At 36.2% G+C, this 15008-nt stretch overlaps 1 protein-coding gene across 1 annotated transcript in view; it reads left to right on the top strand.

Annotated features, from left to right (window-relative positions):
• Nucleotides 1-15008, top strand: part of MRVI1 (murine retrovirus integration site 1 homolog) — a 71827-nt gene that overhangs the window by 15484 nt on the left and 41335 nt on the right. Inside the window, exons 3-8 of the mRNA XM_026651492.2 lie at nt 2545-2615; nt 5212-5385; nt 6994-7071; nt 7743-7792; nt 10046-10648; nt 13706-13784. Of these exons, the coding sequence (XP_026507277.1) occupies nt 2545-2615; nt 5212-5385; nt 6994-7071; nt 7743-7792; nt 10046-10648; nt 13706-13784 (1055 nt within the window). The remainder of the gene's footprint in view (nt 1-2544; nt 2616-5211; nt 5386-6993; nt 7072-7742; nt 7793-10045; nt 10649-13705; nt 13785-15008) is intronic.

Genomic DNA, 15008 nt, shown 5'->3' with positions numbered 1-15008 from the left:
AACTATTACTCATGGAAGCAGGCCTTCCTCATGTGAGTAACTCCAATGTAACCTTGTGAGTAAAGGTTGCTGCCTCTGTCCCTTTGGCATGTGATGGAGTGTCCTGGAACCCTCTGCCCTTGTGCAGTGCATGGAGGGACCTGTAACAATTGTGCAAAGACTATTCCTTCCACACACTTTACTCCATGCACAGTATCCCAAGCCCTTTGACCCTGCATCAGTGACCACCAGTGGAGCACAAGCTGGGCAGCTTGGGAAGGGATTGTACCTCAGGAGGAAGGCACAATTCTTCCCTGAGCTCCTCATAGGGCAGTATACCCCATAGTCAGTTCAATGGCTAAATCCCACATTCTAGTCCACTAGTTGTAGTTATGAGGTCAAATCCTGCTGATTTTACTCACACAAGTGAATATTGGTGTATGTAAGGTGAGGAGAATTTGGCCCAAAATGGAAATATGTTTTTTTTGTTAAAATCCTTAATATATATTGTTCCTTCTTCGTTAGCTTATACTCATGTAGCTTAATAAGTGTGTACAGAATGCATAGTTTGAATCTGATTATTCCACTCCTTTTTTGTTACCCAACTAATTAGAATGCTGTTTTAAATTATGCCTGCTACTATTATAGCCTAGTACCATGCAGAAAAGTTTATATATATTAGCAGTCATTCATATTAAATAGAATCTGTAACCTACTTTGCAAGAACTATGTATCGACACAATATTTTGTACTTAGAAAAATCAAGAACATTCCATTTATCTGAAGCTTAAATTAGTAAAGAATTCAAAACCAATAAATTAACTAAAAAAAGGAAGTACCAATTTAAGCAGAAGTTTTATTTATAGTATGTAAGAACAATATAGTAACAAGGCTTAACTGTAATGGAAAGTAATTTCCAAAGGAAATCGAGTAAACTAAAAATGCTTTGCAACTTGTACTAACAGCCTTTGCAAATACTTTATTTAATTTAATCTTATATTTTGCATTTTATGTTTTCATGCATTGCTGAAAATGCTGATGATTTCTCTTGGCATATTTAGTTGATGACACATCTGTTAGATGCACTCTTAGTTCCAGTCTGTGTACAGTATCTTCAATATTGAATAAATTATTAAAACTTATACCATTATAACTATCAACATCAATAACTACTATTCTGTATCATTTCATTACCACATGCATTGTGGGAAAGCTTGTATCATTGCAGATTCCCCAGTGCAAGCCGTTATTTAGTAAACTTGTGTTGGCAATAAAGGAAATGTTCTTATTCCCAAAGAGAGGGAAATCTTCAGAATACTGGCAAAACCATTTGAGTTTTCTTTTAAAGAATTTGAGTTGGCTGGTAACCTGAGTGAGACCACATTCATTTTTAAAATAGCCATCAAACAGTTAACAGATGGTAATAGCTCTATGTAACAGATCTTTGAATTAATGAAATGGAAGAGAGAAATTCCAGATTCTGGCCCCAGTTCAACACATGTTCATGCTAAACTTTAAACACATTAATAATACCGTCACTATTCAGCAAAGCACTTACACATTGAGGTCAATGGGATGTAAGTACTATCTTAAAGTTAAGCACATGCTTAAATACTTTGTTGAACAGGGATAGGATTAGCAATATGATTAAAGTTAAGTATGTGTTTACATCTTTGCTGAATCAGGACCATTATTATCAGTCCTTTGAGCTACCCAGTTCCTCATCCTGATGCAGCTTAATATCTGTTTAAAATAATTGAATTTTTTTATCTCAGAGAAAACAAATAATCGTAACAAATTATCAGTTTACACACATTGGAAAGTATTTCTTGCCATGAACCACATTTACATCAGTCTTAGATCATGACGCTGAACTTAAAAGGTGCAGCTTTTGTTGAAAAATAGTAGATACATTTATGAAATTCAAGGTTATCAGTAAAAGTCAAAACTTCCACCAGTTGAGAGTGATTTTTGCAATACACTGCTTCCTTGATTTCTCCCTTGTATCAGAGGAATCTCAGCAAAACAAGCTTTTTTTTTTTTCTTTTTCTTTTTTCTTTTTTTAGGGTCTAACCCAACTCCCATTGAAGTCAAAGGGAATCTTTTCATTCATTTTTAATTGGATCGTGCTTTAGTGAAAACAGCCAGCTATGTAAACACCTTTCAATAAAGCAAATTCAGAACTTTGAAAAAAGGATATTTGTCTGTCTTCTCCCAGATTTTGGAAAACTTAAAATGTCTAAAACATAAAATTTGCATAATTCACTTTTATGGGGAAACTAATACAAACCTTTATCAGCTTGAGCATACTCTTTCTTTCTTTCTTTCTTTCTTTCTTTCTTTTCATTCTGAGACAATAGTTAATTGGATATCAAATTGTGATTGTGGGGGAGAGGGAGAGTTAGTTATTTTTATATTGTGTTTTTCCAAAAGGCATACCAGTAAATTAGAAAACATGTTATTTTTGTAGAAACTTTGGTGTGTCAATGAATATATATGATAAAAGCATTTTTTAATTTCTTCCTTGTTGCTTACTGCTATGTTTTGTTTTGTTTTTTTCCCTAGACCTCATAGTCCTCATCTGAGACATTCTAACCGACACACTAGGACTTCTGTTAGTTCACTGACTTCAGTTGGTAAGAAATAGTTCTGTTAATAGTAATGTTAATTAATGTTAATGTTAATGTTTTTTCCCCAAAACAAAATTTGACATGTGCAAATAAGATTTAAATAGATCTCCACTGGAATAGCATAGTCTATCGACCTCAGTGGAAGCACACCAATATACATCAGTGGATAATCTGGCCCACAGAAATTAGAATGACTGTATAATGCCCTCTTCTGTACACACTGATGAAGTGGGTTTTAGCCCACGAAAGCTTATGCCCAAATAAATGTCTTAGTCTCTAAGGTGCCACAAGGGCTCCTCATTGTTTTTGCTGATACAGACTAACATGGCTACCACTCTGAAAACTGAGTATAATGTATGCACAGAAAATACTTGATAGTATAGCAGGATAAATTATCACCCTGAGTTTACAAGTGCTGAATAATACACAGAATACACACATGAGCAGAGCTAGGGAAATACATATCTTCTAGCACCTCAAAATACAGTAATAAAATAAAATAGAGCTTACTCCTTTTTTTATAAGGTTGGAGATATGTCTTCTTAGAAACTCCTGATTTGTGAAAATTATTGTACAGTGGTTCTATTTTTTCATTCCTTGTGCAGAATCAGATATCAAATTAAAAGAAAAAAAAACTTCATGATCCAGTATCTGTCAAAATATTCAGGTCAATTAAGGTATCAGCTACTTAAACATTTAATGAAAATTAGCACGTTCTTTAGGGGGAGATTTTGATGCCCTTTCTCGCAATGAGTACCTTACTCCATGAAGAGTATCATTGACTTCAGTGTGGCTACTTATGGAATAATGTATTACTCAGTAGGAATAAAGGTGATATAATCTGACCATTATTATACGTATATGCATTTGGAAAACTTCCCAAAGTTTGGAGATGAAATGCTGGCCCTACTGAAGTCAGTGGCAAAACTCCCATTGACTTCAATAGAACCAGGATTTCATCCCATGTGTGTCTATATCTGGATTGTTGCTGCAGTCCCATCTCTAGTTACAACATCCTTCCTTTGCCAGTACAAAATGTACGGAATTATAGGCATGATTGCACTAAAGTATGAAAAGATAAAGGAATAAACAGACATGAGCTACTACCTAAAGAAGGAAGGAAAGAAAAACAAACTTCAGAAGTCCAGACCCAATTACACAACAGGAAAAATGGTTCATGTGAAATTAAGTTTAGATATTGAAATACATTAGAAATGTTTCGTTTCTTATTATACTTTAATAGTCAAGATTCTGGTTTGATGTTTTCAGTTTATTTTATAGATTATATTAAAATGATGAGTATATGATTTCATTAATAAAAATCCTAGCAATTTATTTAGGCAGATTTGTTTTTCTAAAACTATATTTGGAGCTGTTTTTAAAATAGCATGGTATATGGTATGTGATGGCTCAAGACATGTGAAGTCAGACATAATCAAATATGTGAGAAAACAAGCAAACTATGGCACTACTGAAATTAAACTTTAAAATGCCTAGAGATCTAAGTGGACTGGAAAACCCTGTACCATATTTAGACTTACATGCTAGCTAGATGAACAGCAGCACCCAAGTCATGCATGCACTGTGAGATGTCATTGTTTGGTGAGAAAATGAGAATGCTGAACTAAGAAAATGAGAATTGTTTGGTGAGAAGTCAGTTCCCTTAGACTCTTTTTAAAAGATAACTGAGGACCTGATCCATAGCACTTGAAGTCAATGGGAGTCTTTTCACTTACCATAATGGACTTTGGATCAGGCCCACTGATGTGGATTTTTGACAAGACCCTTAGGGTAAAATGTTCAAAAGCACCTAAGTGACTTACCACTTAGTTCCAAAAGTGACTTAGGCTCCTAGATGCCTTAAGTCACTTTTGAAAATGGGACTTAGGTTTCTAAGTTACCAAGTGGTTTTGAAAATTTAGTATGAAGCTACGGGAAAAGCTAGATTTTAAATAGAAGAAGAACAATTGTAGACCCTATTGATCAAATTTTCAAAACCAGCTTCTAGAATTACAATCACAGTTACAGACGGTCAAATATTTGCACACGCAAAACTCTGGGCCCCAATCTGCAAACCTGCCAATAGAGCTACTCATGTGCTTAAAGTTAAGTATGCACTTCCTTTGCCAAGGATGTTTGTGGGACTTTGTGCTTGAAAAATTTTACAGGCAGAAACTTTCACAAAAAATAGTTTGTAACAGAAATGCTGACAGTACTAGCTGACATAGGGATAGTGCCATGCTCATTTTTATAAATAAGGAAAATAAATCTTAGAAATAAATAAAAGGGTGGGTGGTATATAGAAAACCAAGTTTTATGTTAAGGCAGCTGTTTAAGGTGGTGATGAGCACCTTCACCTCCAGTGATTTCGTTTCGCAGGAGATCATCAGTATCTTTTAGGATTGGTCCCTGAATCTGGGGGCACACCACCACTGGAAAGTGAAGTTAAATGTGATTGGTTAGTGAATATGAGTTGATAGCTCAATTATAGGTATATATTAAACCATATGACATGTGCACATGATTTTTTAAAAATATGCAACAAATTATCTAGAGACAGGGTTATACTATACAGATCTAAGTCACATGCTTTGCTACTGAGACAATACAGGTCAGGTGATTGATCTGGTAAATGGCCAACTGCCAGATGTCAAAATCTCAGATGAAGATAAAAAGAAGAATCTTGAGTTACTAGAAGAAGCAAAGAGAGTGAGTGAGAGGTTCCTAATGCGCAGAGGCAGAAAATCAAGAAGCAGTCTTCCAGAATCTCCCACAGGTAGGTGCAAGATGTGAAAATAACATACAACATAGAAATCCAGAAGTTTGCAAATGTATAAGGCACATGTTCAACATGATCCATGCACATAGTTTGTTATTATTAATCTCCCTGAGGATATTTCTCTCTAACTGTCTTCAAAACTGAGTATAAGGCCTTTCTAGTCAGCTAATCTAGAGCTGGCACACATTTTTTGTGCAGAGAGTTTTCCCACTCAACATAAGAAATTCTACATGGGAAGATGTCAATTATGATTTGATTTTTTTCCCCACAGGAAATATATAAATAAAAATTTTGTTTTTCAATCCATAGTTCTAAACTAAATTAAAATTATGTTGACTTAAAAAGTTGTTTTATTTCATTTTTTGGTTTAAAAAATGAACATAATGACATTTTATGCTGGAATGTCAATTTGAAATGACACTTTTTTTTTCCAACTTAAAATTTTTTGAAAAACTGAAACAAAATGACACTTTAAAGGAAACAAAGTGAAAATTGTCATTTCATTTTGAAATGTCAATTTGAAACCAAACATTTTGTTTAGGATTGTTTGAAACTTTCTGGGAAAAAACAAGATATTTTTTTTTCATTCAAAATTCCCGTAGGCAACATTTTTGTTTTCTGACCAACTGTAAGCTCAGTATGATTTTTTTTCACTAGTTTACTTTGTGGGTTTATTATATATGTAAGATAATATTCCTGATACCCCTTTTACCATCATTTTTTTGGAATTGCTTGTCTTTTGGGGGAAGGGGTCATTGAAGCCAGAACCCATTATTGTTGTCATTATTTTAACTGTTTTTTCTTATCGGTCTGATGCTGCAAACAGGTGGGCACATGTAAGGGCATTGGTCTTAGAAAAATATGCGGTATCACAATGGGACTAATGTCAAATATTTTGTCACAAAATGTTCTCCAGGGGCCTTCAAACCCAACCAGTCTATGATCCACAAACTATTGCAAGATATAACTAGGAGTCGCAGAATCAGCTTGCTGCTTGCTTCCATTGTGGGTTCTGGTCCTTTTCAATTCACACTGTGTACAAATTCCCAAGTCCTCACTCCTGTACATCCATTTCCCTGTGTTGCAGTGCAGACAGCCCCTACGGATGATCCACAAATGCAGCCAAAATGCAGCATCAGAGGATCATATTTAGCCCATTCAGGAAGTAGCATATTTGTTTCTCAATACAATTTGTTTATATTTTTAGAAACTACACTGCTACCTCAATATAACGTGACCCGATATAACACGAATTCTGATATAACGTGGTAAAGCAGCGCTCCGGGGGGGCAGGGCTGCGCACTCCGGTGGATCAAAGCAAGTTCAATATAACACTGTTTCACCTATAACACAGTAAGATTTTTTGGCTCCCAAGGACAGCGTTATATCGAGGTAGAGGTGTAGTTTCCATTTCCCCAAAACGTGTTTAGGCATCTGAAATAATTTGTTGAGATTTGGAAATGCTCTGGCCATGAACATTACCATCAGATGACTATGCTACCACTGTCTGTTGGGGTGTTTTAATCTGAGCTGGAAGCTAGGAAACCACAAGCCAAGTTTAAAAAAAAATTACCTAATGCTTTTTTTTTTTCTGTTTTAATGTAGCTGTTTCCCCTACACTTAGTCCAAGAGTTTCACCTGTACCATCTCAGAGCAACTCTCTCACTCTTCCAATCCCAACAGGTAAAGTTATCTGTAGATGTTCAAATTTAAACTATTTTACAAAGCCCGGGGGAAATGCACATTAGGCTACACTTCCATCCATTGAAAAGTAGCCAGGATTCATAAATTCACAAGTCTCTCTCCTTGAAAATGATGACGTTTGTGAATACCCACAATACATTAGTAAGTATGCAGTGTTGTTGTAGCCGTGTCAGTCCCAGGATACTAGAGAGACAAAGTGGGTGGAGAGACCAGCTTTCCAGCTCAGATAGAGCTTTTCTTCAGGTGTGGGAAACTTACTCAGAGTGTCACAGCTAAATACAAGATGGAACAGATATATTAAGACAGTTATTTTGAGCTTATTCCTAGGTTCTATATCCTGTATTTTATTGTCCTCAACTGTGAAGCTTTGCTATAATAATTAATGTTCTATTTCTATTGCAGTAGAATGGGCATTTGTCTATTATTATTATTATTATTATTATTATTGTTGTTGTTGTTTTGTTTTATTTATTTCCACTTTAAGATACAACTTTATGAATTCTAATATCAAAGTGGGAAATTTTCAGTGTTGTGCCTTGAAACTCTCCACCTCAATTATCTTGTGGGTGGGTGGGTCTGGGTGTTGTTGAAATATAATAAACAAAAAATAAAAGATCAGGAGACTGATCATATATTTTTTACTATTCTAGGGTCTGATGTATGTACAGCCACGGGTGCTGGGTCAGTGTCTCCACTGCAGGTAAGACTGAGTTACAGGTGCTGGCTGTGGTATACTGTAATTATAATAATACCACTTTACACTGTCCTATTACTCTCTAAGAATAATGTGATGCTTTCAGTAGCAGTCTCTATACCAAAAGTAGCAAAAGTTAGGGCTAAAGATACATCTTTTATTTAGGTTATGGTAAGCTTAATGAGCTGACTTTGAAAGCCAGTTACACACAGCATAATGACAGTTCTCTGAAACATCATGGAGAGCCACTGGAAGATTAGAAAAGATCTAATGTGTTCCTGGTTTAGAAAAAAGGACAGAGGCACTATCTTGTCAGTTACCAGTCCATAAATCTAATTTCTACTTCAAGTAAAGTAATGCAACAAATATTAAGAGATTAAAATATCATCCCTGAACATCTAGCAGACAGCAGAATTAAATGCAATAGGTGTCTTGTGTCTGTCAAAAAAAAAAAAGTCTTGCAAGACAAATGACTTATTTTTTTATTTTTTTGCTAGAATAGCAAAATTATAAAAGAGGATGAAGGGCAAGCAGCAGAAGTAAGCATCTGATACAGTGTCTTACAAACTCTTACCCTTGAAATTAAACTCAGGTTGGCTCAGATAAGAATACTGTTGTGTGGTTTTGAAAGATTGTAATCAAAGTGAAATGAGATACAGCACTGAATTGAGAGGTCAGGAGGGGTCAACTGCAGTACTGGAGGGAAAAATTGCTTCCAGCCTTAGGATCTAATCGTATGAACATTTATGTTCCTGTTTATACACATGAGTAGTTTCATTGATTTTAAGTGAGCTACTTATGTGAGGAAAATTTAGAATATATGTGACTTGAGTGTTGCAGAATCAGGGTCATAGTTAACATTTAGAACCATATTGTAACCCAACCTAATGCAGCCATGCAAGGAATAAAAGGAAAGATTCCCACCTCCACACATACACATGACCCTGCACATCTGCATTCATGTTCCCTGCATCTCAGCATTAGTGCTCCTTACCACAGTAAAGAGAGGATGGGGTGCATGCCCCATACTTCCTCCATCCCTTCTCTCCTACAGGCATGTGAGTAAGGAATAGGCAGGTCCCTGGCTCTGACCCCCAATATACAGGCCACAGCAGAGCTGGCAGATTCTGGGAGGGGTGGGGAAGTAATGTGCACCCAGTAAAGGTGTGGTGTAAATCATTTCTTCCTGTGAACAATAGGTGAGTAAGGAAGAATCTGTGTTTACTGTGACAGTTCCTTCTCATGCATCAACTAGAGCATTGGGCAAAGGCCCAGTCTAGCCTTTTGCAATCAGAAGGCAAGAGTAAACACCATGTTAAAGAAATTTTCCAATAATATTCAATTAGGCGGAGTTGCAATTATCAGTAAACAGAGAAATAACAGAAAGGGACCCAGAGAGATTAGAAACACAGGGAGAAAATGAGATGTGATTTAACTTTGGAAATATGAAGGCTCATATATTGGTGGGGGGTGGAAATAATGGAAAGTTATCATGCTGAGAGATGTAGGGGTAAATGCATATAAGCACTTTGATATCCTCAGATAAAATAATAGTAATAAAAATGATGATGGTAATCAATTAAAAATGTAATAACAATATTTCATTCCAAAGAAGCAAACGGCAGTGAATGGGGAAGTGGTCCTTCACAATTAAATACGCCACTCCGCTCACTCTGTTTCCTTATTTTGTGTGTGTGTCGTAGGTACTTTTCAAACACATAAAGAAGTCTGTCCCCTAAAGCGTACTATTAAACCAGACATGGTTTAACTGGTTAAACTTGTTTAGGCTCTCCTTACAAAGAGCTCCAACAAATTTCTTGTGAAAATATCATTCATTGTAAACCAGATAGATTGACATGCCAATAATATTTCTTCTCTTCAGTGTAAGGTTACTTGTTTGACACATTTATGGACCTCATCCTGCAGCCCTTACTCAGGCAAATCTTACACTGAAGTCAATAGGGAGTTTTGCCTGATGTAATTTTGCCTAGCTGCATTGGACCCTGGAAGTGGGGGTGTGATTTTTTTTCAAAGGCACAAATGAGAGGCACCCATCTCCCATTGATCATCAACGTGCCTCCAAGCACCTACCTGCTTTCTGGGTCTTTCAAAATCTCCCCTACTCCCTCCTCTACAATGAAGCATTTATAAGCAAATGGCAGTGAAAGCAGAAGTGTTCCTTTACAATGCAATCGAGCTTCCCCCCTTCCCCCCACACACAGTGTTTCCATATCTTTTATACATATCCTTTTCTTTCAGAATGTCACAAAAGGTTTAACAGATCGAAAGCAGAATGATCAGAGGAAGGTTTCTCAGGGAAGGTTGGTTCCTCGTTCCACTAGTTTTGAAAACTCCAAAGAGAAACTCTCTGCACAAAAAGAAAACTTTGATCCACTTACACATATGGATAATTTACCCAAATCCTCCCCTTCAGGCAGTGATGCTGGCAAAACTTCTCTTAACACAAGCACAAACAGCTGTGAAAATGAACATGGAAAACCATTACCTAAGAAATCAAAAGAAAATGACTTTCCTTTAAGAATGTATCGACAAGGACCAGGCATAGGTACTATGGACCCAAAATTAAAAAGTTCTGTACCAGAACTGATGGACCCTAAAGTTACCTGTAAAACAGAACTTAAAGCATCTGGAACACGCCCTCCTCTATTACGAGCTGTATCGTGGGATAGCATAGAATCTGGACATCAAGAAAAGGCACCTTTTAAATTACCACCTGAAGAAGATAAAAGCTTTGCCATTAGTAATAAATCCAGCAATCAGTTGACTAAAACATTAACGTTCAAAGATCTCCAAATACAAGTTCAACCAGTTCGAATGCAGAAATTGACAAAGCTCAGAGAGGTGAGTTTCTGGACATAAATAGTATTATGTAGTGTTACACTAAGTTACATAATGTTGCAATATCCTATATGTGACCTACTGAGTTTATACATCACAAAACTATATAATTAATACTTATTAAAGTGCTACACTGTAATAGACTCAGCAAAAAATAATCTTGTACCATTTAGAGATAGAATTGAGGAGATTGGATAGTGAAATATAAGAAAACAGATTTTTTTCATTTTTTCTGTTTCTCATAAGAGACCGTGCAGACTAGACTCTTTTGATTCTATTATTATTCATCTAACTGTGCGTTTTCTAGGTCTCACATAGTAAAAACTTATTTAAAAATATGCAGTTATTATTCTGGGCTCTGAGCACTCTGAGATTTATGTTCTTGACTGGATACAAAAGGCATTGGATGCAAAACACAGTTCAGTACTAATGGAACATGCGTAGCTAAAACTTTAGCTGTTATGTTTAGAAAATTGAGTCCTAATCTGAAGTCCATCTGAAGTCAATGAAAAGTCTCCTTTACTTCAGTGGACTTTGGATCAGGCCCTTATTGAGAATACTGTTAGTGGTACTCCTAAACAGTTCTACTGAAAAAGTGGCTTCAATGCACTGAACAAAATGTTTATCATTTGGACCAGAAAATCAAACTACAAAAAAGCAGCATTTTGTTACATTTTAGTCTTGGTGTGTTCTCTATGAAACAGTCACTTTTTCTTATTTTATTACTATTTTTATAATTACAAGAAAGCTTATGCTTAAGAGATGGAAAGAATTACAGCAAAGTTAACATAGTATTATGTTTTTATTTTTCCGTTCCTATTTATTGAATAAGTAGATTTAAAATTCCTTTCCACTAGGGTATTCTTGTTCTCAGTGCCATAGAAACTGCAATCTCTTCACAACACACATGCTGCTGTTACATACACATTTCTTGGTTCCCAGAAACTGTCTTATGGGGAAAAAATTATCACATGGCTGTATGGGAAACATTAGTTGTTTCCCTCTATTTTAATATAAAGGTGAACATAACACATAGTACAGTAGTATTTCAGTTTTAGATATAGTGCATTACATGTAAACAGGAAGAAGTTGATTAACTGTCTTGTCAATTTAAGTAATACTTGGGAGTGAAATAATCTATTTTAATCTCTAAGGAGAGATTTAGATGTGAAAAGCTTTCCTTCCTGAGGATATATCAACAAACCTTACGTTTAAAAAAAAAAAGTTCTTTAAGAGTGTTACTTCTGCTTATGCACTTCCTTTTCTTCTATATGCTATATTTTTCTGCTCCTTCCAGAATTTCTCCCTCAAAACAAGACATTCTCTGACTTTATATGTTAATAGAATTTGGTGTGTGTGGACTGAGAACTGTATATGGATCTAAAGGTTCAACTAAAGTTTATACACTGCTACTGTACTTCGTTAAAGTCTGACTCTATCCTGGTATACCCCTACATGTCTCTCACTGGAGTCAATGGTATCTTATTTGTCCTTATTGTAGACACCCCTTTTTTTAAAAGGTCACTTTTGTTTAGCTCTGTTGAACACATTTGAGTCTTTCTGTTAAAAAAATAGTAATTTTAAAGGGTTTTGGCCTTTGATCTAAACCTTGGTTTACAAGATATAGTGAAGATAAAAAAAAAATAAAAATTGCTCTTTCTCAGATAAACTCTCAAAGTGCCTGGTGCATTAGCGCAAAAGTCTCCCAGACAAAATACATACGGGGACAGTGCAAGAGCTGCTGTGCCAAATTCTTTAATGGTGTAACTCTGACTACACTGGAACTACACAAAGGGTGAATTTGGCCTTTTAAGTCTAAAAAATAATCTGCTTGATAATTGTAGGTGTCTTAGCATCAAAGTACATGCTTTTAAAAGTGATTGTTAGAAAGGCATGACATTTAAAAGATAATCCACCCACAAACATTAGCAAACTGATACATATGTATTGCAAAGAAGAATTAAATTGCAGTAAATCTTTCATTAGAGCTAAAAGACACCCTTCACTGATTCTTAATTACAATGACATAACCAAGGTATCTTCTTGCAAGCCTCCAGCCATTTATATGGGAGGTTAACACAGCGCTGATATAAAAGAGAACATCAGATTTTAAAGTAGGTTATTTAACTCCACAGTATTACTGAGAACTGACAGACCATTAGTCATCTTTTTCTTGTTTACATACTTAAAGATGTAGAATTATGTACTGGAAAACCAATTTCTTTCAATAAGCACTCAAATCATATGAATGCCATAGAGATTCCTAAAAATAAATACAGTAAAATTAAATTTATATGCAACAGAATCAGTACCTGAAATCAGGAAATTAACACTTAGATATGAGGCAAAATTCAAATTAAGAGATTAATCTTTAGGTTTAACAAGGAACCTTTTTTAGCAAAGGACAGTGTTTATGACTTATAAATACACTTAAGAGAAGAATGTTATCTACATTCATTTTTTGCAAAATTTAATCCCCTCTCTGCTTGGGAGCATAGTGGCACCATAGACTGCAATAACAGTGAGAAGCACTAGCCTGCAGTAATAACATAAAAGGGGTTTTGTGAAGAATTCCTAGTGGACAAGTGGGCTAAGTGACAGCCACTTCAATGTCCTTTTCTGCATTTTTCCCTCTCTCCTTCTTGGGATCAGTTTTACATTGAATTATTGTAGCAGTAACAACATCTAGAACTTTTTATTTTCTTCCACTTGCGTAGAGAGAAATTGACTTTCAGTGAATGAGAGAAATAAATGCCTTTTGCAAATCCTTATAGGCATTGAGCAAGTACAGCGGTGACCATAAATCTACATTGAAGATTCATTAGTTTGGAGACTTTACTAAATAAAATGGGTTGAAGTGTTTTATACCTGAGTTATTGAGTCTTACAATTTAATACAATTTAATACGTGACTACAATTAATTCCTTCTGCATACTTCCTAAATATGTACATACGTGTATTTCAGAAATACAATGTTGACCTTAGTTTTCACAGTGCTGTGATATTTAAATTGAGACATCTAATTATTCTGTTTAGAAATATTTCCATTTTTCTCAACAGGAGCATATTCTGATGCGAAATCAAAATTTAGTTGGACTTAAACTGCCTGAACTCAGTGAAGCAGCTGAACAGGAAAGAGGTGCAATATCATCAAGCTGGAAGGAATACTTGTTTATTTCACGCAGTCTTTTTATCCAAATAATGTAAAAGGAAATGGTGTTTAGTTATGTTTTGAGAATGTACTGACAGTACAGTAACAGTAAATGGGGAATCATCATCTAACTGGTGTATTTCTAATGGGGTCTCTCAAGGATCATTTAGTGGCCCTATGCTATTTAATTTTTTTATCAATGATCTGGAGGAAAGCACAAAATAATTGCTGACAAAGTTTACAAATGACACAAATGTAGTGTAAATAATTAAGAGGACAGGTCACTGATACAGAGCAATCCAAAATGCTTTGTAAACTGGGCACAAGCAAACAATATGCATTTCAGTATGGCCAAATGTAAAGTCATACATCTAGGAACAAAGAATGCAGGCTATATTTACAGGATGTGGAACTCTTTTCTAGGAAGCAGTGACTCTGAAAAGGATTTTGAGGTCATGGTGTATAATTTGCTGAATGTGAGCTGCCAGTGTGATTCTGTGGCCATAATGCAATCCCTGGATATATAAACAGGGATGTATTGAGTAAAGGAAGGGAAATTATATTGCCTCTGTATTTGGCACTGGTGAAAAATTAGAAAGACTGAGAGGGGAGATGATAACAGTGTTCAAGTACATAAAAGGTTATTACAAGGAGGAGGGAGAAGAATTGTTCTTCTTAACCTCTGAGGATAGGACAAGAAGCAATGGGCTTAAATTGCAGCAAGGGAGGTTTAGGTTGGACATTAGGAAAAACTTCCTAACTGTCAGGGTGGTTAAGCACTGAAATAAATTGCCTAGGGAGGTTGTGGAATCTCCATCATTGGGGATTTTTAAGAGCAGGTTGGACAAATACCTGTCAGGGATGGCCTAGATCAGGGGTGGCCAACCTGTGGCTCCGGAGCCACATGCGGCTCTTCAGAGGTTAATATGCGGCTCCTTGCATAGGCGCTGACTCAGGGGCTGGAGCTACAGATGCTAACTTTATAATGTGGCGGGTAGTGCTCACTGCTCAACCCCCTGCTCTGCCCCAGGTCCTGTCCCCACTCCACCCCTTCCCCCAAGGCTCCTGACCCATCCCCCATGCCTGCCATGCCCTCACTCCTCCCCCCTTCCCTCCAGAGCCTCCTGCGCATGTGAAACAGCTGATTGTGGCAGGCGAGAGGCGCTGACTGGTGGGGCTGCCAGCGGGCGGGAGGCGCTGGGGGCTGGAGAG

The sequence above is a fragment of the Terrapene carolina genome, unplaced genomic scaffold (assembly GCF_002925995.2).
Source record: "Terrapene carolina triunguis isolate 2854851 unplaced genomic scaffold, T_m_triunguis-2.0 Scaffold96, whole genome shotgun sequence".
Taxonomy (NCBI): Eukaryota; Metazoa; Chordata; order Testudines; family Emydidae; genus Terrapene; species Terrapene triunguis.
Note: the sequence above shows the minus strand (reverse complement) of the source record. Positions and strands in the feature narration are given on the sequence as shown.